This window comes from Gadus morhua, chromosome 16 (assembly GCF_902167405.1).
Source record: "Gadus morhua chromosome 16, gadMor3.0, whole genome shotgun sequence".
Lineage (NCBI taxonomy): Eukaryota > Metazoa > Chordata > Actinopteri > Gadiformes > Gadidae > Gadus > Gadus morhua.
Window position 1 is genome coordinate 29593556 of NC_044063.1, and position 27758 is coordinate 29621313.

General features: G+C 45.5%; 1 protein-coding gene and 2 pseudogenes across 1 annotated transcript in view; 1 reads left to right on the forward strand and 2 right to left on the reverse strand.

Moving 5' to 3' along the window:
- Positions 1 to 607: 607 nt before the first annotated feature.
- Positions 608 to 725, reverse strand: LOC115528984 (uncharacterized; annotated as a pseudogene).
- An 817-nt stretch (positions 726 to 1542) lies between these two features.
- On the forward strand, positions 1543 to 8298 carry LOC115561602 (uncharacterized; annotated as a pseudogene).
- Positions 8299 to 11977: 3679 nt separating this feature from the next.
- The window catches only part of zgc:153039, a 78133-nt gene continuing 62352 nt past the window's right edge, over positions 11978 to 27758 (reverse strand). Inside the window, exons 10-13 of the mRNA XM_030381228.1 lie at positions 23955 to 24147; positions 17579 to 17753; positions 15537 to 15683; positions 11978 to 14828 (exon numbers count right to left, since the gene is read on the reverse strand). Coding sequence (XP_030237088.1) covers positions 13909 to 14828; positions 15537 to 15683; positions 17579 to 17753; positions 23955 to 24147 — 1435 coding nt within the window. The 3' untranslated portion in view covers positions 11978 to 13908. The remainder of the gene's footprint in view (positions 14829 to 15536; positions 15684 to 17578; positions 17754 to 23954; positions 24148 to 27758) is intronic.

Genomic DNA, 27758 nt, shown 5'->3' on the forward strand with positions numbered 1-27758 from the left:
ACTACTCTGTTATAACTACTAAACCATTGTTGGACCATACCTACCATACCCTGCTGCTCCCCCTGTCCTGCTACACCTTCATCTCCTAATAAAAATATGTATTGAGGCATAAAGAGAAAATATAGAGTAGAGTTTAGAGTAGTAATAATAATAATAATAATAATAATAATTCATTAAATTTATATAGCGCTTTTCAATGACCCAAAGTCGCTTACAGTGAAGGGGGGGATCTAACTCCCCACCACAAGTGTGTAGCACCCACTTGGCTAATGCACGGCAGCCAATCTGCGCCAGAACGCTCACCCCACACCAGCTTGAGGTGGAGAATGAGGGAACTAATGAGTCAGCCAATTGGACAGGAGGATTATTAGGGGGGCCAGATTGAATTAGCCTGGTTGGGCAAGGACACTGGGAAAACTCCTACTCTTTGCGATAAGAGTCCTGGGATATTTTATGACGACATTGAGTCAGGACCTCGGTTTTACGTCTCCTGTGAAGGATGGCACCTTCCACAGCACCGTGTCCCCGTCACTGCACTGAGGCATCGGGATTGATGAGGGAAGGGGCCAGAGGGAAGAGTTCCAGCTATTAGCCACCACCGGACACCACTTAGAGCACCTTGTATTCCCAGGCAGTCTCCCATCCAAGTACTAACCAGGCCTGACCCTGCTTAGCTTCCGAGATCAGACGAGATTGGGCGTGTTCAGGGTGGTATGGCCGCTAAATGCTATTCCTGTAATAAAAGACGTACTATCCCAACATGTCCAATATAGCTATGACGATAATGTCTTTGAAAATATGTTTCCTATATTTGTTGACACTGTGTTATCAATGAATGTGGTATTAGTCTACTTTCAGGTCCGCACACATATGTCCTTATCTTCATTTGTTTTCTCTTGGGAGACAGTTTAAGCACAGTTAATAAATCGATACATATCAAGTTACTAACGTGTGTGTTTACACACAGGGCATGTGATGCGTCTAGTGCAGTGGTGTTGGAGTAGTAGTGCATGTAGTAGTGCATGTAGTTAGTGCATGGTACATGTCACCTCTGCTTGATACTTTGCTTTCAGCTACTGCCGCCGGCTAGCCCCCTGTTCCCGGGGGTGAAAAGAGGAGCAGAGGTGCGTAAGCCTTCTCCGCCGGTACATAGCCCCTCCATTGCCAAGACTTGTACAACGCCTCCCCGCGGCCACACACGTCAACTGGTTCCTTGAGGTTCCAGGCTAAGTTGTACGGGATCGAACCCACCAGCTATGGGGGAATAGCCCTGCTGCCTACGGGTGAGTCTATGGAGACAAAAGGCTAAGGGAGCACACCCTAACAGAAAAGCAACTGGTCCTCCAAGTTGGGGGTTAACGTAGGGCCAACAACCCCACCTAGAAAACTTAACAAGTTACTGAAGCATCAACGACTATTCTAAACCAACATGGCCTGGGAGAGGAGGGGCCTCCACAGAGGAGGTTCATGAAGCAATAAAGTCAAACCCGTAAGGAAGCTGCAAGGCCGACCCCCCTTCTGACCCCCAGGACCACCACAAAAATGGGCACATGGAACATTAGAACCATGTTTGACACAGGGAAGATAGCCCAGGTAGCTCAGGTGATGAGAAACTACAACATCTCTCTCCTGGGACTGTGCGAGACCCGGTGGCTACTAGCAGGGCAGATGAGACTAAGCTCAGGGGAGACGTTGCTTTTCTCCGGGCACACTGAAGATGGTGCCTACCCTACCACACAGAAGGGGTGGCCCTGATGCTGGCTCCAGAAGCACAGCGCTCTCTCATCGGGTGGGAACCAGTGAACTCAAGAATCATCACAGCTCAATTTGCAACCAAGAAAGACAGTATTAAAATAAACATCATTCACTGCTACGCCCCAACCAATGATGCCGAAGAGGACAAGAAAGATGCATTCTATGACCAGCTGCAAGCCGTGCTGGATGGACAGAAAGCAAAAGACATCACCATTCTAACGGGGGATTTCAATGCCAAGATCGGTTCTGACAGCACAGGCTATGAAGACATCATGGGAGCACACGGCCTGGGCCAGATGAACGAGAACGGAGAACGTTTTGCCGACCTGTGCTCCCACAACCAGCTGGTCATAGGAGGCAGCATCTTCCCTCACAAACAAATCCATAAGGCCACATGGAGATCTCCAGACCACTTCACAGAGAATCGACCACATGTGCATCAGCAGTAAGTTCAGGAGGTCATGTCAAGATGTGCGAGCCAAGAGAGGGGCTGATGCAGCGTCCGACCACCACCTCCTGCTGATGACTGTTAAGCTTCGGCTAATAAAGCACACCACAACCACCAGTACAAGAACACGATACAACGTTGGACTGCTCAGGAGCCAAGAAATAGAGAAAAGTTATCAAATCAGCCTGAGGAACCGATACCAGATCCTACAGAAGCAGTCTGAAGATGGAGATACCGAGACTCATTGGCAACAGACAAGGAAGATGTATCTGGACACCTGTGAAGAAGTACTGGGAAAGAAGACTACAAAACATAAAGACTGGGTCTCTGTTGACACACTCCAGCGACTGAAGGAGAGGAAGGAGAAGAAGGAGAAACTAAACACAAGCAAAACAAGATCATCAAAGGCAAAGGCTCAGGAAGAATACACACAGGTCAACAAAGAGGTGAAGAAGAGTTTTCGGAAGGACAAAAGGGCCCACATAGAAAACCTGGCCCAACAAGCAGAAAAAGCCGCCGGACAAGGAAACCTGAAAGACCTCTACATGATCACCAAGAAGTTAGCAGGAAGGTTCCAACAGACAGACAAGCCAGTGAAAGACAAAGAAGGAAACAAACTGACAACAACAGAAGACCAGAGGAGAAGATGGGGCGAACACTTCACAGAAGTACTGAATCGATCGGCTCCAGAAGAACCACCGGACATCCCACCAGCAGAGACGGAGCTACCAATAGACCTCAAACCCAGCAGGGCAGAGATTAGGAAAGCTATCAAAGCTCTGAAACTAGGAAAAGCGGCAGGACCAGACGGAATACCAGCTGAGGCAATCAAGGCGGACCTGAAGACTACCACCGACGTGCTCCACAGCCTCTTCACCAAAGTCTGGGAAGAAGAGACAATACCAGAAGACTGGAAGGAGGGAGTTATCATAAAGATACCAAAAAAGGGAGACCTCACCAACTGCAACAACTACAGGGGAATCATGTTCTTGTCTGCACCAGGCAAAGTCCTGAACAGAATTCTATTAGATAAAATAAAGGCTGCTGTTGATCCCCTGTTACGAGACCAACAGGCAGGCTTCCGGAGCAATCGATCCTGTACAGACCAGATCGCCACCCTACGCATCATTATAGAACAGTCAATAGAATGGAACTCCCCCCTTTACATAAACTTCATCGACTACGAGAAAGTATTTGACAGTGTGGACAGAGAGACCTTGTGGAAACTACTGAGGCACTATGGCATCCCAGAGAAGATTATTTCCCTGGTTCAAAACACCTACCAGGGAATGTCTTGCAAGGTCCTACACTCAGGCCAACTGTCACACAGTTGTTAGGTCAAGAAAGGAGATGGGAGTAAGTCCCATACATGCAAGTCTCAAGTCAGTCGCAAGTCTTAGCCCTCAAGTCTCAAGTAAGTCCAAGTCGTTAGTAAGGAGGATCAAGCAAGTCAAGTCCAAGCACTCTTAGTCAAGCAAGTCAAGTCAAGTCTCATCATCAAGTCAAGTCAAGTCAAGTCATTATCAAATTCGTTTTTTTCAAATGTCTGTATTTCATCAAACCTGTTTTTCAGAGTCATTTTTTTTAAATGTAAGAGAGGGGGGTGAACATCAGAACATGTTCATCAGAAGAACTGACAGTTGTGAGCCATTACAAATGGCCATTACACTTGCAAAAAATCAAATTTGTCAAAACTTTTGCACTGAGTCGTGACCGATGGGGTCTCATGATCACCCCGCCATGGCTGAACACACGTTCAACCGGGGCACTGGATGCAGGTACATGCAACAGTCTTACCACAACCATGAAGAGAGACGGAAGGGTGTGCTTGTTTAGTGTCCAGAAGTGGAGGCAGTCCTGTCCACTACAAATCTCCAAGAAGTGTGTGAGCTGCATATGAGGCGTTGAAGCTGAATCCTTCTTTTGTCTCTTGCTATGGTAGGACGCAAAGAGGCTTGACTGAGGCTCTGTCTCCTGGACCTCTTCCTCCTCTTCTACGCGTGGGGTTGTTGGGCCGACTTTCACTGCATCTTTCAGAATGAAGTCTTGAGCAAAAGCAAAAACAATATTGCTTGATCACCAAATCATGATGTCTATAACATACATGGGTTAACTTGACATGTATTTACTGTAAAGCTATAACATACCTTTGATCATCTTTGACACCTCCTCCTTAGTGTTGTCATCGACCAAAACATCATGTGTCACCCACATGCTGCCAAAAGAAGGATCCAGCATGGCTGCCTTCAGATACAGTGGGTCAGAGAAGGGCAATGGCTGGCTATCAGATGATGAGTTTTCTGCCATCTTCACATTTACGAAGATCCCCTTGAACCTCCTTTGAAGAGATGTCTGTAAGGTTTTGATGAAGCCCCCCAAGTAGCACAAAGTGCCTTTTAAGTTTTCCAGGTGGTGGTTGAGGGAGAGGACACAGGGGGCCACTGCACTTATAGTTACCATTTTTTCACCTTGAGTGAGGTCGGTGGCCTCGGCAAAAGGCTCAAGGACACGCACCAACTCTTGAATTTGACTTCTCTTCTCTCATTCTCTTGATGTGAATGCTGTCTCTTTGTGTCCAGACTCTTGAAGAATGGCTGTGAGCTTCATGGCGTCACATTTCAGTACTGCTTTCAAATGCCTAAGCGTTGAGTTCCAACGTGTGACAACTGAAGAGGGAATGCCAGATTGCCCAAACTCTCTCAAAAATGTCCTTGAAAGAAGTACTGCTGTGGAGTAAGCTGCTCAATTTGCAGGCCTTTGCAAGAGCTGCATTAGCTATTTTGGTGTCTTTTAAGCCGTCCCCCACAACTAACTGCAGCGTGTGGGCAAAACACTGCTGTCTTGTCTGAGCTTTAGTTTGGAGAAAAAGATCCACCCTCTCTTGGTCTTCAACTGGCAAGTCTGTCCACATGTCATCGCCCTCAACTCCTTCCTCCTCTTCATCCTCTTTGCCTCCATGTTGTGGAAAACAAGTGCTGAATGCTTTTCTCATATTTGCAGCATTATCACATATAATGTGCAATAGCTTTCTCTTGATCTGGTACTCCTCACATATTTGCTCGAATTCCTCACAAATTATTTCCCCTGTATGGGAACCGCTGAACCTATTACAAGCCAGCAAAGCGGATTTCAGGACTATTCCACCTTCTCCATCATCCAACCAGTGAGCAGTAATTCCTAAGAAGCCCCGCATCTTGCGATCTGACCATATGTCAACTGTAACTGATATATCTTCAACATTTGCAAGACTATTCTTTAATTTTGTTTGCTTTTCCAGCACTGCGCCATCTGATTTTGATGTAAGAGTTCTTCGGCTTACAGGGCTGTACCTTGTGTCAACAACAGACAAGAAGCGCCGAAAACTTGGGTGCTCTATGATGGACAAGGGCAAGTTGCAATCAATTACCAGGTCTGAAAGTACTGAACATGTGATGGCGTTCTGCTGGGGATGGCTTGACGTATACTGTTGCTTGCTGCTTGTGACAAACTGGGATATCTGCGGCTGGCTTGAGTCTTGCGTTGGAGCTGCTTTAGAGTGCAGGTATTCTTCATATCTAAACATTTGGGACAGAGGGGGGAGAAAAGAAACATTTTAAACTCATGTATTCACTCCACAGCTTGCCATTACTGCCTACAAAGTAGTCATAACATCTGAAAGTAAGGTTTTAATTCCCAATAGCCTCATTGCATGCATGCATGCATAGATATTTAGAAGGCACACTAGTCAGTCTTGGTGTTTAAGCTCAGGTATGCAAATGCATGTATGGTATTTAGTCTTGCTGATCTGTCATAAAACCGCAGTGAAAAAGCACATAGGGAAGGCAAACGTAACCTCTGCCTCACTGAAGGGGGCGTGCGAGAGCCTGGAAAGTGGACTTCCAATCCAGTGAAGTGATAAATACATAATGGGCGACCAATGCGCCTAAGATTTTTCCAGAGTGACCGAGAAATAGACACTGCACTGTCCGTTAACACCGTTATTGTAACCACTAACCAGCAAAAATGGTTAATATGATTTGCGAGGCGCCTGTCAGAGAACTGTCTGACATTAGCAGGATAGCCAACGTTACATAGCCAAACGTTCTTGCAGCGTACCAACGTTCCACATGACCTTAAAGTTTTTTGAAAATGCCTCCCCCCCCGATCTATTACAGATCTATATGAATCACACAAATTACCTATTTTGGCTTAAAAACGGTGACAGGTTTGCACCCCTGATATGTGAAGTCATGATTTAGTGCCTCCTTAAATGTGCTCCCTCGTCCTCTGCCTTTCTCTCTACACATGTCTGCATCCATAAGCTTGAACACCGCCTGCTAAGTATCTATCTATGCATGCATGCCTGGCGAAGCAAGAGAGCAAACCAGAGGATGATTTGGGAGCTTGCCATCACTGCCTACAAAGTAGTCATAACATTTGAAAATGAAGTTTTTATTCCGTATAGCCTCATTATATTCTAGGCATGCAGTTTTAGTGTTCAAGCTCAGGGATGCAAACGCAAAAAAAGTTTTGATTCCGTATAACCTCATTAGAGGCGTGCATGCATTGATATTTAGCAACTAGCTAGTCAGTTCTGGTGTTACAGCTAGCTAGCGCTTCGAGAATAGCAGCTACTTTTCACCAGATTTGCAATTTCAGATATATATTTTTTAGCTTAAGTAAAATCAATAACAACTAGCCTACTAGTACTCTCACTAATGTCAGCAGCCAAGTAGCAAAATGACAATCAAGGACGTTAATCCATCTAGGTTTGCAACATGTTACTCACCTTTCTTTATGTGCTGTCCTGAAATGTCGGATGAAATTCGACGTGGTGCTTGGCAAATCCGTAATTTTGACATTGCAGATTTTGCATGTCGCTCCTCTTTTATTTTGTGTTGTTGTGTAATCTTTATAGCCAAAATTGATTATTTTCGGGATGTTGGTCGGAGCGCCTTCCATCTCTGCTGATGATCACTCACTAGACTCATGCAGGAATGTCACGTTGCGTGGAAGAGGGCGGGTTGCCAGGTTGCAGGTCAGGAGCATTCGCGCACAATAAAATGTTCATCTGATATTTTTTTTATTATTATTATTTAAAATATTTAACAAGACTGCAATGACTTGGCAAGTCACATGACTCAAGTCAAGTCACAAGTCAGGAAGGGGCAAGTCAAAGTCAAGTCAAGTCTTTCGTTAGTGTTGGTCAAGCAAGTCACAAGTCGCAAAACTGGCGACTCGAGTCCCCCCATCTCTGGGGATGTCTACTGTCACCTTTCCTGTTTCTTCTAGTCATTGACTGGATTATGAAGACCATCACAACAGGAAGCAAGACCGGCATACAGTGGACCCTCTGGAAACAACTTGAAGACCTCGACTTCGCTGATGTCCTGGCTAGTCTGTCCCATAATCACAAGCAGATGCAAAACAAGACTACAAAACTGGCAACAACATCCCTTGGAACAGGCCTCAGGATAAACATGGAGAAGACTAAACTGATGAGGATTAACACCCCTACCACCAACCCTGTCAATATAGATGACAGACCCATTCAGGAAGTTGACTCCTTCACCTACCTTGGCAGCACCATAGACCATCAGGGGGGCACAGACAGCGACGTCTTGGCCAGGGTAGGCAAAGCCAGAGTAGCTTTCATTATCCTGAAGAACATCTGGGCCTCCAAAGTAATAGCAACATCAACTAAAGTGCGCATCTTCAACACTAATGTCAAAAGCATCCTTCTCTATGGTTCAGAGACGTGGAGAATGACGAAGAAGACGTTACAGAAGATCCAGACCTTTATAAACACCTGTCTGAGCCGCATCTTTAGAATCCGGTGGCCAGACAAAATCAACAACAAAGAGCTGTGGGAGAGAGGAAGCCAGGAGCCAGTAGCAGAACAGATCCTGAGAAGAAAATGGGGATGGATAGGCCACACACTGAGAAAACCCGCAGATAGCATCACACGGCAGGCCCTGACCTGGAACCCCCAGGGGAAGCGGAAGAGAGGACGCCCCAGGAACACCTGGAGACGGGACACGGAGGCGGAGCTGAAGAGGCTTGGATCCAGCTGGGGGGGGGGGGGGGGGGGAGAAGAGAGCCCAGAGCCGTGCTGAGTGGAGAGTCGTCGCCAATGGCCTATGCTCGGCCAACGGGCATAAAGAAGTTACTAACCCTAAGGACATTTCGATCGTTCCTTGACATTTGGAAGGACGTGTCCCGATGAACTCAGACCCTTCTATATCTCAACAAGAATTCCTCGATGATCTGGATTCAATTATCAGACCCTCTTGGACTCATTGACTCTGTGGCTTCCAGCTGGATATTCTGTGTCTGTTTGTTGTGCCACTGACTCCGCCTCTCACCTGTCCATCCTGCCTGTGACTCCGCCTCTCACCTGTCAATCCTGCCTCTGACTCCGCCTCTCATCTTTCTTCAGCATACTGCCTCTGACTCCGTCTCTCACTAGTCCATTCTGCCTCTGACTCCGCCTCTCAACATCCTGCCTTTGTTTTGTTCCCCGCCTTTTGTTCCCTGCTCACCTGTTCCAAATTGTGTTGTTAATACCCAGACTATTTGTAACCAGTGTTGTTAGTTTCACCTTGTCAGATTGTTTAATACCTGTCACTAGCTCGGCTAGTCAGTTCTTTCTTCCCTGCTTCTGCCTGCCTGCTTGTCCGCCTCATTCCAGGTTTACCAACGGTTTGACCTTTTGCCTGCTCCTGGACTACTCTCCTGAAAGGTGACCTGGCTTTTCTTTCTTTGTTCGGTTTTGGCCTTTTGCCTTTTTCTTTTTTTATTTCCTGCTGAGAGCAGGAGTTGATTTTTGTTAATGTTTGTGCTGACGCTTTGCTCTGCTTTATATTTTGGAACTTTATTGTGCTTTTGGGTTCAGATTTCGCCTACACCTGACACCTCACACATCATGACATGGTCATATATTGTGGAGCTATAACCTCTGCTGATTAATTGGGATTGGTCAATTACAATTACAATTAGGGCATTTAGCAGATTTTTTTATCCAAAGCGACTTACATTGGTTAATACACACATTGGGCCCTATCTTGCATCCGGCACAATTAACTTTCTCACTGGCGCATGTGTGGTTGCTAGTTTGCAACTGGCGCAGAGCGTTCTTTTCCCTCCCGCACAACGCGTCGATAAATGAGGGAATGATCTTGCGCCCCAAGGGGTGGTTCGGCGAAGGGAGGAGGCGTGTTCTGGCGCAAACGTTCCCTGGTGCTATTTTGCAGTTTCAGAAATCACTTGCGCCACAAACCAGGAAATACCTGCTTTAAAGTCAGTGGCGTGTTGTTCAGATGCTATTTTAAGGGCGCATGCATAATGTTGCTTGTGCACCTCGCGCATTGACTTTGCTTCTCTCATCTACCTAGCCACACATTCTTGGTAAATTATTTGGAAAAGAACAGCTGATACAGCGGTAATAAGTTGTACTTTTAAATCAATGCATTTGCAAACACCGTACAGCAAACACATATTTTGTTGACACAGACATTGTGTACATGCCCATAACTTTTAGGATTGATGATTATTTGATCATGAGAAAACATTGTTTTACCGCGAGTGAGAATGAATGAATGCGGGCTCGCGTGTGTGTATGTGTAAAATAATTAATGAATGCAGGCGTATACAGTATTTCTGAAGTTGTGGAAGAAAACCTTATTCCATGTGTGAATTAGGCCATATTATTTGGCCATAAACTGAGCCATTTGAAGTTTGAAATTCATGTGCATCTGTCTCATCGGAGACTGCAGACGCGGTGTCAAAAACAAGTCGTCAGATTCAAATGCGCTCATGGCTCTTAAAGGGGATGGGAGCTGGCACTCTCATTGGTTGATTGCATGTTACGCCCAAACCACACCTACTGGTAATTAGGCTACTTCAGACCAACCCATTTTAGATTTGCGCCGGGGGCAAGAGTCATTTTTGCACCGGTAAAATAGCAACATCGCCATAGAACCGCCCACAAAGCTACTTGCGCTTGGCGCTTCTCACTTGCGTTTCAGACCGTTAACATAGGGCGGATTGACACACCGACAGCAGAGTCAACCATGCAAGGCGACAGCCAGAGGGGTATTCCACGATCGGAGGTTTAACAAACACAGAGTTGAACTCTAGGTTGATGACCCTGTGCCAACTAAACCAGAGCTGTCGGTTCCACCGCACGGGTTATGCATTAGTTCAATCAACATGGGGTTGGTTAACACAGGGTTGTGCGTGTCCATGTAAACTTATAAAGACGTGATGTATGGATAATGGAAACCCTGATCGAAATGGCGAAACGGGCCGCTTATTTCAATGACATGGAACTCCAGGTACTCCTGGAGAGCTATGACGAGGAGAAGGACATTATCACAAGAAAAGGGAACGCTAAAGCTTCTGCAACCCAGAGAACCAAAGCCTGGCAGCGGATCGCTGACCGCGTAAATGCGTAAGTTACATGTCAAAAGCATGATGATTAATATTTGAGCCATGAATCTATTAATATCCCAGTTAAGCATTCTTAGCGTTCCTACCACATAACCCTTTTCTTCTAAAAAAATATGTAGGCCTACTCTGATGGCTCCCAAGCGGTCAGCGAATCAAATAAAAATGAAGTATAAAAACATCATACAAACTGGTATGCTTTTCCCACCATCGTATTGGCCTACATAGGCTATATTTTGTCAGTCCAGCATTTAAATTGTCATACCATATTTATCACTCCTGAATTTAAATAAGCCCTTTTTTTTAAGCCAATCATATAAAGGCCGACAATCGGCAGACTGGATCTGGCCCTCAAATTGTCTTGACAACGGTGGAGGAGCTGGCAATAGCAATAAATTCAGGGCGCCCTGGCATGGAGGGGGTACCTCGCGGTACCTCCTCAGAGAGTCAGGGGCCATGTGCGGGTACCCCACTGGTTGAATTTAGGTTTTTCTGTTTTTCTTGTATTTTAGGCGGATTGCACAAATAATTTGCGCTCCGATATCAACAGGCCTCTCATCAAAAGGGCATGCCATTGTGAACACATGAAATATGCGGCGAACGCTGGTTTAAATACCCAAAAATTGATTTATGTTCCAACCTTAACCTGCGCAAAACCTGCTCTGACCAGGTCTGATTCAGAGCATATTTTTCTATAGTAACTAACATACCGTGTTCATTTTGGAACGGAAAACCTAGAGTTACTGCAAACCCTGGGTTAACTTACCCGGTTATGTGATAAAACCGGCTTTGTGGAATACCCCTCAACTCATCAGGAGCAGTTAGGGTTAAGTGTCTTGCTCAGGGACACATCAACGCTCAGCTAGGAGGAGCTGGGGATCGAACTAGATACCTTTCGGTTACAAGACAACTCTACCTCCTGAGCTAGGCCAACCCTACAATCAATGATGGTCAATGATGGTCATATTGTTCATTGGCTCTATCTGTCAACAGTTTTCTTTGTTTAGACTGTTCTTCGTAGTATGTTCTTCCTCATAAGTCTGGTGTTGTTAGTCAAATTGTCTAGGAGTTGTTATACTTCAAAGACTTGGCAATCAAAGATAGTATCATGTTCAGCATGATGGGTTTCCCTCTGTAACAAGTTTGGTAGTTCTAAAACAGCGAGCGGAATGGGTGGAAGATGTATGCTTTGCTGTGTTGCCATGGCAGCAGAATATGTATTTTCTGAGTAGCCGTGTCCAACTTCATTGTGGCTGCCAAGTTTCACATCTCTAGCATAAATCAGCTCATGGGAAATTGACTGATCGCATAAGTAAATATATAAATAAATTGGTACAAACACAGGGGTTCCTAATGAGGAAACACACTTTAATATATATAATTATAGAGGTTTACGTATATTTATATAGGAGTGCATGTTGTCATTCTAAATCTTTACATTTTCTGAAAGAAAATATGTTTTTTATTTGAAGATATAGTTGTTTTATAGTGTCACCAAAACAACAATAGTTAAGTACCAACCCTTTGAGACCATTCTGAATAGTATGAATATCCAATACGTTGGTTTTAATGAGATTTTGAAAACTTTTTGATGTAGTTCTAGATCTGATATATCTACTCTCTGAACATGCCTATGTCATGTTAACAATTGGTTAAATATCTATCTAATCCAGGATTGAGGCCTCGCAGGTGAATGTAACTTTACATTAGTTGTTCTGGCGAATCAAATTAAATTAATAATACATCTAATACATAATAAGCATTCGTTTTAAATAACAGCGGAATGTATTACAGACCTTGGATTAGATATATAATCAAATGCTACAACCAGCTACAAAGTATACCAAATGAGGGTCATATCTTTTGAGGAGCCCAACATGATGACATTAATTCATTGATATTTCATATATCCTTGGGCAGAGTGTATTGATTTCAGGCCTTGTTAGATTTAGGATGCCACATCATTTTCCAACTGGCACTTTGGCAGATTGGTCGACCGGTCAAGGTCCACAGTCAAAGTTTAGTAGTTAGTTATACAAACAGCGCCGTCTCAATAAAGGCAAGGGGTTCTAAGTCAGAAAGTTACAGTGAAGCCATGAGTCTCAGAAATAAAGAATGACTTCAAGAAGGATTATCATTATTATGAACATAATTACAACTATTCTCCTTCGATCTACTCACTCACGGCATTGTCATGCACGTCCGTTATGGTTGTCTTTGTTCACTCAGATATATATATATATATATATATATATATATATATATATATATATATATATATATATATATGTAAAAAATATATTTTGGGGAATTGCTGTGGCAAGTTAAATATAATATTACCATTTTGTAATGTTCTGCACTTGGTTTTCAACTAATATTCTGGCTAATTGTACCACAATAGAACATAAGCTAATAATAACGAGAGGACTGGAAGTACAAAGAAAGAACAAAGATACCTTATTTTTTTAGATCGTACAAAGAAATGTTTAGAATATGATGGGATGTATGCTGGGCCAAGTCATTTAAGTTCAAGTGTCTGTCAGGAGGAGAGAAACCTCATAGTCGAGGCTGCATTTGGCTCAAGTTCAAACCGCTGTGCAAATCAGCCAGGTATGAAATCCTCAGGCAGAGCAGGACCTCAGGTTCAGAAGGGAGAAAAGTCCTGACTGGAATCTTCCACTTCTGGTCGAAGATATAGTAAAAATGATAATTCTAAAAGTGTTTTTTAAGCGTTATGCCTGGAGAGTACTCGGAAAATTTTACAAAATGTATCAAATAGCTCTGAATAGGGATTGAAACAACCTTGATATTCACCATCCTAATTCAGTGGGTATTACATGTTGTGAAACAGTGTTCACTAAGCATTTCAAACGTGTAATTTGCCAAGCAATGGTCCTAAAATGAATTACAGGGAAAGTGTAAAAAAGACCTCCTGTAAAAAAAAATAATGTTTCAACTGAAAACCTTTATCTACTGATAATTTAGTGCAGTGCTGCCTCACATACATTGAAAGTTCATTTGACGGTTTTTGGTCACAAGAACAAATTAAAATTTCCCACAAAAAAATTGGAGCCAAAAAAAATAACATTGGATTTATTAACTGAATTTAGCCTTATCTTAAGGGTTGGGTTTGAGATGGAATTAGAGAAGTACTGGCGAGACTTTTGACCTCCGGATATTAAGACCTCACCCCCCTTCGATGCACATCGGCTATTTTCAGTAACTTAAATGAGCCGGGGCCTCTTCTCTGGTTGCCAGTGCAGAAGGCGGCGGCGAGATCAGAGGTCGGTGGTGAGGACGGGCGTGACCCCGTGGATGAGCAGCGTGGGCCCCAGGTTGAGGGTGAGCAGGTCCAGCTGGCGCAGGTAGGTGGTGTAGCGGCGCGTGTCGGCCGGGGGGCGGGGCAAGTACAGGAATCGCACGGCAGGAGACAGGCAGGGCTGGTCCAGGATCAGCCTGTTGACGGCCAGCAGGTAGTCGTCGCTGAGGCGCGCCCCGTTACTGGGGAAGCTGTTGACGTACTCTTCCTCCTCCTCTTCCACCTCCGGCTCCTCCTGGTTATCCTCCTCCTGCTCTGGTAGCTCCTGGGTGGGGTCCAGGGGCCTCTTCTCTGCCCGGCTCTGCCGCTGCCAGTGCAGCGCAACCTGGCTGTCCCAGGGCACCGTGTACACCGTGGCCTTGATTCGCAGCTCCTTCAGCAGCTGGCCCAGCTTCTCCTTGGTGCCCCGCAGGCTGCGCCCTTCCTCCACGCACAGGAAGAGGCGGAGCCGTGCCCGGCGCCAGGCGCGCACCATGTTGAGGATGCAGGCGAGCTGCAGCAGGAAGAGGGAGCAGGTGTCCACGTAGCTGCTGCTGTCGGGCCGCAGCAGGTTGACGGGCCACACGTCCACATACACCCCCGCGCCTTTCTCCGCGGGCGACAGGGCGCGCGTCCGCTGGAAGTCGTGAAAGTACCGTGCCAGCGCCACGTTCTTCAGCATCTTGATGGCATCCGCGATCACCGCCACGTACTCCTGTGGGTCCATGCTCTTTCCAGTTGCTGCGTCTCCCCGCAGAGACGGGAAGTGGAAGGGCTTCTGCTGCTGCTGGTCTTCGGGGTCCCGGGGGCCAGAGGAGGAGAGCACCAGGCCCAGCAGCTTGTCCTCCGGGGGGTTGTTGTCATAGAAACCAAGGACCAGGGTGTTGGGACGCATCCCACCTACCAAGGCAAGAAGGCGTATATATATTTATTAGTGCTGTCAGTTAAACATGTTATTAACGGCGTTAACGCAAACCAATTTTAACGGCGTTAATCTTTTTATCGCGCGATTAACGCAATTATTTTAATTTAAAAAAATATAGATATCGATTTTTGATTTTTTTTCCTTTGGCTCAAAACAAAGAAGCAGTAGCCTGACTGCTATGTTCAAGGCAGTATGTTTGTATGTTCATCGTTTAATTGTACGATAGGCTTTTTTTTTGTATCGTCCTGTTTTGATCAGTATATGCCAATGTTGTTATCAATAAAAAAACATTTGCACAAGGCAAGCCGATGCACTTCTCCATGTTGATAAGAGCATTAAAATGAGAAAAATTCATGGGAGAAAGAAATCAAGGGATATTTAGCATAGAAAAAAAATTGCTCGCGATTAATCGTGAGTTAACTATGACATTAATGCGATTAATCGGGATTAAATATTTTAATCGCTTGACAGCACTAATATATATATGTGTATATATACATATAAAATATAAAATATTGACAAATTTAATAAATAATAAAAATAATAAAAACATCAAATCACCCATTAGCCCTTAGGTATTCCCCCCTCCACACTAAAGAAACGCTCTTATGTCAAAGGTTCGTGTTCCACTGCTCTGAAACAGTGATGTTTTGCTCAGCAGCGGGCAATGACCCAGTACTGACCCAGCCCGGAGATGAAGAGCAGGTGCTGCACCCCGTGGCGCACCGAGGTGGCCAGCGTCAGGTTGACAAAGGCCTTGATGTTGAGGTGGTCCACCAGGGAGAGCCAGGAGTCGTACTGGGACTGCAGGGGGTCGGACGGCAGGGTGTCTGCACCGGAGAAGAGAGACCCGTGGTGAGGCAATGGGGGATAAAACAAAGGCAGGGGAGACAACAAAGACAGGGAGGAGGGACCAAGAGGGGAGGAAGACGAGAAAGGGAGATGGAGAATGAGAAACATAAGAGATGTGGGAGCAGTAATTGAGATTAGTGTGAAAGTTGAAGGGAGGGAGGGGAGGTTTAAGAAAGAGCGAGAGAGAGAGTGAGAGTGAGAGAGAGAGAGAGCGAGAGCGGTGTAGAGTTAGAAGGGCGAGTGCGGGATAGGGAAGGGAGATGGTTGGGAAGAGATAAAGGAAGGAGGCAGGCCATCAATCATCACTAAACAAAACAAAGAAACAACGCACATAAAGAAACAAAACAACATTAACAACAATATGCATTTTAGTCCTCGCGGGACGTCCAAAGCCTGAAAAATAATAATCATGCCATAGCTCTGCAGCAATGGGGGACTTTTAAGTTGTATTTTGGAAATGAACAAACAAAATTCAATATAGATATAGGACCTGCTGAATCAAAATAAAATGGCCACTGGGGAAGACATACACACACACTCACACACACATAAAACATACACACTCAGTTAGACTACAACAATGTGATTTTGTGTACATGAATGGCATACGCTGCTCATGAGAGGGCTCTGTCTCTTCAATATCTAATAAACATGAACAGCACGTGTGTGTGTGTATATTCTCTAAGGGTTGGAGTTTGGGGCGGTCAGGTTAAGATGAGGTTGAATATCCAAACCACTGCATGTTCAAACTAGACTCAAACAACTGAGCAAAGCACACATGGCCCTTTTTGTTGGGTGATGTGCTGGCACTAGCCTGACTCATAGGAATAAATCCTTGTTCAGAAGAAGAAAAGGTGCGAGCCCTGTGCCTGTATGTGATCTCCATCAGAGAACTCTTCACAGCAGCGTGATGCAGACCTGTTTCTTTCAGATGAGGGCATCTGGTCTCCCTTACACCTCATTTCTTTATCCCTCGGTGTAGAGGCAGTAATTGTATCTTTCTGTATCTCGCTGATTTAATGAAATGCTGAACAAGAATGTCACGTGTTTTTAACCCCCATATTCAACCCTGAGAAACCCGATGATGAATTGAAGGGCAGTTTGCTAAATGTGGCTGATGTGAATATATCCAGGCAGAGGATGTATTTTTGTGACCCTCACCGAATAATAATAAATAAATAAATCGGCACACCTTGTCCCTTGACTTTTGTAGTTATTCAATTGTGAATTGTGGCTTTTAATTGGTAAGCAGAAGGAGGACCCTAAACCCTCGGGTTCACACAGGGACAAACCCAGGCATGCTGGACACTTTACCACTGCGTCATTCCAACAATCTTAGAGAGACGCTCCCTGGAAGCAATGCTCAAAGGACAACCTGCAGGTTGGCATCCTCTTCTAACTATTGGATGGGAAATTATGTCATTGCGGTTAACGATATAAACAAAGTTAGTCTTAACCTCTAAAATTAGCAAGATTGACACTGCCAGCCATCATCTAGTTTGTTGCCTCACAGGCAAACAAGATGATTTGTAGATATTGCTCAATCTAGAGGGTTTATATTGTGCAGATATGTTTATAGAGATGGAATGATCAGTATTTTTATAAAAATAACTTTAAACAAACTTTTTAAAATGAAAACCAAACCCATGACCCCTTTAAGAACTGCTTTAAGATTTTTTTGTTGCCCTTGCTTGAATCGCATCAGCAATAAATCAGCAACTTACCAGATCAGCCATTAAGACGTTATGCATTCAATAGCATGTGCTTAAAGGTACAATAGGCCCATTTTCTGTTTCATCCTGCAATCTAGACCTAGTCATCTAATGCAGACCACTGTTCCAGGCAGTGTTGGGACCCCTGCTCCACAACTCACTCAGCTCCCCCAGCTGCACGTGTCCCAGGACGTAGAGGCCGCTCTTCTTGATGTCATTGATGAAGGATATCAGGCCCACGGCGGTGCGGGGGTTGGACACCATCAGCAGCACCTGGGGACGCCAGAACTTGACGTGGTCCTTACGAACGTCCAGCATCAGCAGGTACTTCCTCACCTGGGGTGGGGGACACAAGCAGGGCAGTGAGACAAGTTCCTCACTTGGGGCGGGGGACACGAGCAGTGAGACAAGAAGACAGGCTGGGTGACTGATGGGGGGTTCAGAGGATATGGAAGTGAGATTTGCTGGGTGTTCTTCTTTACCCCATGCCTCTCGTTGCTTTTCTTTCACTCCCTGGTTGAGGTGTATGATTGTGTGTGTGTGTGTGTGTGTGTGTGTGTGTGTGTGTGTGTGTGTGTGTGTGTGTGTGTGTGTGTGTGTGTGTGTGTGTGTGTGGTGTATGAGTGTGTGTGAGCTGAAGAAAATCACACAACTAATCAAAACGGCATTAGGATATGAGACAGCTGCAGTGGGCCGGAGAATAGAGACTTATGGGAGTAGGACTGTGTGTGTGTTAATGTGTGTGTGTGTGTTTCTGTGTGTGTTGGCGTCGGACTATCGCATTTAAGTTTTCATTATGCGTTAAGGTTCCTGCCTGTGATTGTGTGTGTGAGTGTGTGCGCACAATGCATGGTTGGGGCATGGTGGGGCTCCATTACAAGGCAGGCAGTGCTGCCTGATCCAGTGCTGATGAGCAGCCACAGAGGACAGCATTAGGGAGACGTTACCGCGCGGAACGCAGCCACACATCAACACCTAGCAGCCAGCGGCGGGGATTACACCGTTTACACTTTGATCGTCAAGTGATGTCGCTCATGTTAATGAGGACATTAGCACGGCTACAGAACAGTGTGCGTGTGTTTTTAAAGTGTGTGTGTGTTTTCAGTGTGTGCTTTGTGTGTGTTTTAAGTGTCTTTTTGTGTGTGTTTAAAGTGAGTATGTGTTTTTTTTATCTGTGTGTATGTTTTAAGTTAGGTTTTGTCTGTGAGTGCGACTGTGTGTGTGTGTGTGTGTCTGTTTTTTTAATTGAGTTTGTGTGTGTGTGTGTGTGTGTGTGTGTGTGTGTGTGTGTGTGTGTGTGTGTGTGTGTGTGTGTGTGTGTGTGTGTGTTTTAAGTAAGGTTCCGTCTGTGAGTGTGACAGTGTGTGTGTTTTTTTCAGTGAGATAGGGTGTGTGTGTGTATGTGTGTGTTTTTAAGTGCGTTTGTGTGTGTGTGGAATGTTTAATGACATCGGTACCAGGGTGGATTAAGTCACATTTCTAAAATCGTTACCATTATGCAGTCGGAAAAGAGAAGACAAACAAGAGAGAAAGAGCTGAGGGAGAAAAGGTCTCTTTGACACGTTGCGTCTCCCAGTCGTCCACTCTATCTCCCCCCACCCATCCATCAGCCTATCTCTGTGTCCGACTCCTCATTCATCACCTCCTTTATTTGAGGCCTCTCTCTGACTCTCTCTCTCCTCCATTCTCACCCTACTGCTTGTCTTCAAACATCTTCCCTCTTCCTTTTCTCCCTCCCTCCATGGGTCTTCCTCTGCCTCTCTATCCCAATAGTTTGACTTAACAGTCTTTATATGTGTTTGGCTGTGTGTCTGTGTGTCCGTGTCTGTGTGTCAGTGTCTCAGTGTGTCTGTGTGTCCGTCTGTCTGTGTCAGTGTGTCAGTGTGTCAGTGTGCCTGTGTGTATGTGTGTCTGTGTGTCTGTGCCTGTGTTAAGATACGATAAGATTTTTATTTCATCCCATACACTTGTTACAGCAGCCAATTAAATATTAAAAAGATGCAATAATAAAATAAAGAAAGTTATAGTATATCCAGCATACATATAAAGAAAATCCCACAGAAATTACAATGCCATGCCATGGGGCATAGATGTACACGCCTAAGGGTTACTCAACAGTTGAGGCTAAAAGGTCCTTCAATACAGAATTAATACTTCCTTTGACATGTACAGTGGAAAGTGCACATTATTTACATTGAAGTATTAGTTGAAGTGATTAGTGATAGCACGTTATGTTTCATAACAGTTGTGTCATAGAGACTCTATAACACAACTGTTATAATAAGACTGATGGCAGATGAAATAAAAGACCTGCAGAGGCGTTCCTTCTTAAATGCTGGGTGCAATGATGTCTTACTAAAGGAACTGTTTTTCACTGCCACTGTCCCATGGAGAGGGTGAGAGGTATTGGACATGATGGATGCCAATTTGTCCAACATCCTCGTCTCCCCTACCACCTCAACAGGCTCCAGTGCAGGGGCGGAGTGGGGCACTAATAGCCACCGGGAGAATCCTCCCCGGTCCGGCCCTCCCCCCCCCCCCCCCCCCCCCCCCCCCCCCGCCAACAACGTTTTATTTTTCAGTAATAAAAAAAAAAAACGGTAAAAATGAATGATATAATTATAATTAAGAAAATAAAAATGTGTAAAATAGGCCACAGTTCTGCTCTGAGCGGAAGAGAATTGGCGCTCCGAGAATTGGCGCACTTCCTTACAAGACCGGTAACCATAGCAATGCCGGTAAACAAAAGCACTCCGGATGGCAGTAGTGCTCCCCGCACTACAGCCATCCGGAGGCGCACAGAGCTTTTGGCCGTGATATTATCTATAAAATTATATTATACTATTATATATAGAACGTTATAAGACGCTATCACCGAGTGTGAGAGGCGAGTTGATGAGAAGATGGCGGTTGACCTAGTTTCAAAGTTTATACCGTTTATACTCGGTAATACCGGTGTAACGTGTTGACACGACTACTACTACATGTTCCAAATCTGTTAACATATTGTTAACAAAAGAGAAAGATCAGTTAAGTCATTAATTCGTCTGAAATATACCAGCCAGCACATACACATTTGACTAGCAGATTGGCTCCCGCCTAGCAATAACGTCAATGGTGGAGCTCTGGCTAACTGTTTTTCTGCCAATTCATCTGCACAACTCGTTAACGCCCGACTTCGGAATAAATCCGTTATTTTTGAGCAGTTAGATGCATCCCCCTCCAGCATCCGCTTCTTCTTTATTCTGGCCTTTTCAGCTCCTCCTTTCTCTTTTCTCTTCTTGCCTTCCATGAGAGCCACAACAAGCAAAAGCAAGCAACCACGAACTTGCTCGCCTTCTCTGTCTGACGCGTCTATAGGGTCATGCCATTAGACGTGGGGCCGCTCATGTATCCCCCTGCATTTCTGAAAATGGACTTGGCCTGCAAGCTGTTTATTGGATAAACGCATTTCCCAATCCCAGGAGTCTTTGCTCCATTCAACGTCAATTCAAGAACAAACAAATTAAAGTAAACTGTAGTTCGTATTATTTATTTATGGCTATGAAAGTTCTGTAACGCCTGAATAATGAAGAATTAAATGAAGTAAAAAAATAATACAAAAAAACAACCATGAATGAGACAGAGAGTAAGCAAGTGGTATAAATATTGGTTCGATGTTCTCGAGACTTGAATTGTTTATTTCGGGGATTTTCACGTTACTTGACATGGAATGAATTATGCTCAGGGCCGGCTTGCAGACGCCTCGCGGCCGCTCACAACTATGGGCCAGTTCAACTGACTTCGCAGGTCGCTACACAATTGCGGGCCGGTCCACCTGACCTCGCTGGCCGGCCGGCCGACCGGGAAATCTCCCGATCGTCCCGACGGCCACTCCGCCTCTGCTCCAGTGTACAGCCCAGGACAGAGCCAGCCCTTCCCACCAGATTATTGTGTCTCTTCCTGTCCCTCTCAGGAAACCCGTAACCCCAAAAGACTACTGCATGAAAAATTGCAGATGCAAAAACTGTATCATAAAAAGTCCTTAACAGCCAACAATGGCTGTGTCATCAGTTTCCTGTCATTAGTCCCCATTTCAGAGCCCTCCAGTTGGCGAGCAACCATGTTGGTCCAGGCGGGGATTGACCCGTTACCAGGGATACCGCCACGGCAGACCAGTCAGAAGCTGGCAGCCACGACACCAATCAACGTAGAGCAGTGCACAACATGTGTGTCTTCAACTGTTGCTTGATTTGATCACATTCACCTCTCATTATTTGGTATCTCTATATATGTACGCAAGCAAACACACACACACACACACACACACAGACACAGACACACAGACACACACACACACACACACACACACACACACACACACACACACACACACACACACACACACATATCCTTCCAGGCTGAAACTCAAGATACAAACATGCATCACGCACGCTGGCAGGTTGACTGTTCAAAACGGTGTGATCTGACTGGATCACATCCCCTCCAGGCGGGGGGGGTCTGAGACGAGGAGGAGCAGGAGGAGGACGGGCAGCAGGAGGAGGAGGAGCAGAAGGAGGGGCAGGAAGAGGAGAGGAGGAGAGGAGGAAGAGGAGCAGGAGGAAGTGGAGGAGCAGGAGGAGGGGCAGGATGAGGAGGAGGAGGTAAGGACGAGGCGTAGGAGGAGGATGAGGAGGAGAGGAAGAGGAGCAGGTGGAGGAGGAGAGAAAGAGGAGCAGGAGGAGGAGGAAGAGGAGAGGAAGAGGAGCAGGAGGAAGAGGAGGACGAGAGGATGAGGAGCAGGAGGGGCAGAGGGAAAAGGAGATGAGGAGAAGCAGGAGGAGGTGAGGAGGAGGAGGAGAGGAGCAGGAGGAGTAAAAGGTCCAATAAGTTAAGTGGCTGTAATAACGCTCCGCCATCCTGTGGCTGCTGGCACCACCTCTCTCTATACCTTTATTCACACACACACACACACACACACACACACACACACACACACACACACACACACACACACACACACACACACACACATACACACACACACACACACACACACACACACACACACAGGCATGTATGCACATACACACGCACGCAGGCACATGCGCCAACACAAACGCATATGCGCACAAACATACACACACACATGGATACACACACACGTGCGTGCACGCACATACAAACACACACTGCTCACGTCACACCTAGCCTAGCCCTGCCTACAGACTTGGCGCCGATCCCCCATAGCAATGGATCCAGTTGGCACGGCAACTTGCTCGTCACCTTGAAGACGAGCGGGCTCGAGGATAGAGGACACAGGGAGGGGATGATGTAAAGCCATCCCCCCCTTCTTCCACTTCATCACTACAGGTGAAGTACTTGGCTGAGACTGGGGATGCACACATCCATGCTCTTTATTTGCATGTGTGTGTGTTGGTGTATGTGAGTGGGTGTGTGTGTGTGTTTGCGTGTGTGTGTGTGTGTTTGCTTGTGCGTTCGTCTGTGTCTCTGTGTGTTTGTGTGTGTGTGTGTGTGTGCCTGCGTGTGCCTGCAGGGTGACATATGTGCATTTGTGTAAATGCGTCAGTGCTACGCGTTAATGTTTTTATTCATTGCGTGTGTGTGCGCGTGTGTGTGCGTGTGTCTGTGCACCACCTCCCATTGAGCAGAGTATAAGGAGTGCTTTAGTTTAGGATCCTTCCCACTGTGGTTGAGCAGAGTGGGTCTTTCCTTTACCTCGGAACTGGGGGCTGAAGCAATGCACAGATGCATAGAGACGCCTTGCTTTTGGTGATGAGGCTTATTTAATTACATTCAATTGGAATGCTAATAATTCCCTATAATCAATTCTCAATCAAGTATCCTTAATCAGTGATCTTAATTTGTCAAACAATACATCCCCCTGGCTGATGCACGCTCAATGTGGTTTATTAACCAGTGTAAAAAACTTCCTCAAGTCTCATGTGTGCTTTTTCCGCCATGGTGGGTATAGTCTTATTGAGAAAAATCGTATTGAAAACAAAAGTAGCCAGATGGGCTGAATGGTATGAAGTAACACATGCAATGTGTTGAAGCTGGTGGTGAAGATGATGTAAGTTGTGTAGGTGGTGTTTTTGCTCAAAGTGTTAAAGGTTGTGTCCGTGGCATTGGTGTTGAAGTTGGCGTAGGTTGTGGTGTAAGTGGTGTAGGTGTTGAAGATGGTGGTGTCCTAGGGGGTAGAGGTGTTGTAAGTGGTGTAGGTGTTGAAGATGGTGGTGTCCTAGGGGGTAGAGGTGTTGTAAGTGGTGTAGGTGTTGAAGATGGTGGTGTCGGTGGAGGTATTGTTGGTGTAAGTGGTGTAGGTGTTGAAGATGGTGCTGTCGTTGGGGTATAGGTTGTGTAAGTGGTGTAGGTGTTGAAGATGGTGGTGTCGGTGGAGGTATAGGTTTAGGTTTTGAAGGTATGGTTGGTGATCAAGATGGTGAAGGTTGGTGTAGGTGAGGTCGATGGTGAAGGTGTACCTGCTGGAATATGAGTGCGTGGCTGATGTAGCCCCAGCTGGAGGTGGAGTTGTACCTGGTGGAAGATGAGTGCCTGGCTGATGTAGCCCCAGCTGGAGGTGGGGCTAAGGTAGTGGATGAGCAGCAGGAGCAGCAGCATGAAGGCGATGCTGGCCGAGGCGTAGATGGCGTTGATGAGGAACATCATGATGGCACAGCCCATGATGCCCAGCAAGCAGGTGTGCCACGTGAAGTAACGGAAGGTGGGCCTGGGGTGGGGGGGTCAGACACAAGCTCTAAGTAATTGGTGAATGGACTGCATTATACAGCGCTTTTCTAATCAGTGGCCTCTCAAGCGCTTTACAATATTGCTTGACATTCACCCATGTAACCTTCCGGTTACCAGTCAACCCACTCTACCTCCTGAGCCAAATGCCACCCCGTTGTGGTCTCTAGTCTAGCTTACTACTTAGTGCACCTTCCTGTAAGCTGATGTTATTGGTTTGCTGAAGTTACCATTTATGGTTTATGTTTCATAAGCAGTGTCAGGATAATCAGATACAAGTTTCAGACTTTATTTTTGTTAAAGTTTGTTTTGTTTCAAAGGAAAATAAAACAATACCATATAAAGAAACACACATGCATCGACAGCACCAGAATGAGGTGGAACAGGGATGTAAATAAAATAGTGTACAGTATAATTGCATTCATTGTAAGCTGTTGACTTAATTAACATGGAAATTTCATTCGGGACTGATTGGAAAAAGTTATTGAACTGCCAAATCTAAATGCTTGCCTGGATTTTAATATTTATATTACCTAAATCAGGCTAAATACGTTTAATAATAATTTAAAATGTTATAAATAAAACATTCTAGATGGCCACTGATTGCGAATCCAATCATTACCTTCTGATGAGCCGGTTTCACACAAATTAAACCATGTCTACGCTTTGTTAACTTAAAGACCAACTTGAATATTCAACTGTACCTTGACGAGAAAAGACACAAAACACACATGCACAAGCAATCCATAACAAGCACTCTCTCCCCACAGGGCTTGAAGGCTGAGCAGCAGACACATCAGAGAGGCCAGTGACATGTTGGGGAGTGCAATTATACAGATAATGAGCCATATCTGTGCAAGAGTGACTGCACACACCACTACCTGTCAAAAGATGGTGTGTGTACGTTTAAGTGTTTGTTTGTGGGTGTGTGTATGTGTGTAGATTGATTGATTGATTGATTAATACTATAATAATCCCAGGGGGAAATTATTTTAACATGTATATGTTTGTGATGTAGATCATGGCACAACCTAAGTGTCCCCCCCCCCCCCCCCGACACCCACCCAGTCTGAAATGTCCCAGCTTGGTATCTCTACAGTAGTCTAATATAGAACCGCCCACACACTAGGATGTAGAACTGCCCACACACTAGGACGTGGGACCGCCAAACTCTAGGACGTAGAACTGCCCACACACTCTGACCTAGAAATGCCCATACACTAAGAAGCAGAACCGCCCACACACCAGGAAGTCAAACCGCCCCCACACTAGGACCTAGGACGTGGAACCGCCCACACACTAGGAAGTAGAACCGGCCCCACACTAGGATGTAGAACCGCCCACACACTAGAACGTCGACACATCAAGACCGCTGTTCGCCTCAAGGACTGATACATGACGAGAACTTAAAGAGGACCTATTATACTGCTTTTCTGGTCTTAATTTCTTATTAATGACTCCTATAGCGCAGCCTGACACGAATCACAGCACAAAAAACGATGTAGATATTCGGGAAACTCTTCCTGTCATCTGGGCGCTTTCAGCATTCTCTGTCAACGCTCGGTTTCGTCCTTCTCCGCCCCCTCGCCCCCCTCCTGCCAACCCAACTCTGTTGTATTTGGTTACCTTCCTTGAAGCGCGTGCGCGGGCAGTTTTGACCAGGCATCTGGGGGCGTGGCAGGAGTGCCTCTACGTAGATGATTTCCCGGAAATGTGAACAAGTGAATCGCAAACGTTATCCCGAGTGTTTAGCGCTCTGCACAGCAACTCCAGACTGTCAGCAGGGAATACTTCGAAATGCATGTACGTCATTATTTGACACTTATGGTTAAACATGACTATCAATCATTATGACAACGTTTATAGGTCATAAAAGTCGAAAAAGCATAATAGGACCCCTTCATAGATGAACTGAACTGAAATTTGAGGTTTAGTTGATATAACAGATGTATTGTCTACCTTCTCATTGGTACAATAACTAAGGATTAAATTGTACGGGGAAAGTGTTACAGGGCGCCGCCATGTTGGATTCCAACAATCAGGTACGCCACTGGCATGGTAACCTACTCCTACTCTCTGGCTCTAGCACCCATAGCAGGTTGTGAATGGAAAAGCAAACAACCAGGTCTACAGGAGGATCATCTTATTGCATTGCCCCTAGCTGCAATGATGAATTATATAGGGCCAAGGCAGCTGGGGTAATCATACATTTCCACAGGCTACCTTTGAATAGGAAACCAGCCTTTAATAAATGTCTGGCAGCCTTAAAACTGACTAACCCTCCGATAGCCCCTGTCATGTCAATCTCCACAAGCTAGCACTCTGACCATAAAGTGTATAAACTCCAAGCTGCTAATTAAAAGTGCATCGAACATATCTTTCAGGTCCTGTCCACCCGGAGCCGATTTTTTTGTGAAACCATGTCTTTAATAACCATGTTATAAGGTAGATAAGAAACCATGTTCTTTAATAGGTCCATGGTCCCAGGGTGGTTTCAAATTAAACCGAACCTATGCGGTTTCGTGTTAGGATTTGTGTGGACGCCTGAAGCGACGTTAGAGTTGCGTTGAAAGTTACAGAAAGTAAGTTTTTCTTTGCATTATTTTTGTAGCTTTAAATACAGCCCCTTTTGTCAATTTAATTACTAACTGTACATTAAAAGGTATTTCTACTCAATCTAAAAGGTTATACAACTACTATCTCCTCCTCGACTTGAATGTTTTTATACAGCGTGCAGGCTGGATGCGCGCAGGTTTGATGCGCTCCACTTTTTTTGTGGAGAACCAGCGCCTTGAATATGTAGGTACTACAGCGTTTGTACAGCTCGTTGCGTTTCTGCAATGAGTCCGTCTTTACGGAGATATTCCTGAAACGCATGAAAGGAAAACGGAGGGGGAAAGATCGTTTTCGCCTTGTAACTTGGTTGCTATTTATGGGGCGCTCCAGTGTCTCCGCTCGGACGAGAGCATGGCCACTTCCAAAACCTATCTCTCACCGCACAGCATCCGAAATGCCCTATGCATGGTTATGCAACCTAATCCCACCATTAGATGGTCAAGGTTGACCGGGACCTCTCGGCAGCAGACCGATTCAATGGCACTGTCCATGCTCCGCAGCACCCACACGCACACCAGTCACACCCACACGATCCGAAGGTGGAGCTGGAGCCTGAAATTGATCCCTCTCCACCGGGTTGCAGTGGAACACTACAGGCATGTCCCTCACAGGCTCAATGGCGGAACCAGCCATATTAAAATCACTGTTTTCCGCCGTGGAGTGTAGAAGACGTTCGCGTGTCTGCAGCAACGACCTAGTCCTACCATGCCAGTGACGTCATCGGCGCTCTAATACTAAAAGATGCATTTTCTTTTGTTGCTAAAAAAAGCTATACATTGGTTTTCTTTTGATTTGTGGACCATGTCTCCTTCTCCGTCAGATTCAATTATCTTAAACAATTACCAAATGACTGTTTACTGTTAGTCTAAAAGCTACTCAGTGCAAGCAATAGATCAAATAATACTAATAGGAGGCGAAGTTTGTTCAGAAGAAAAAGTTTCTCCCTTCTCTTGTGCCTTCTTCCATCGCCCAACGCGC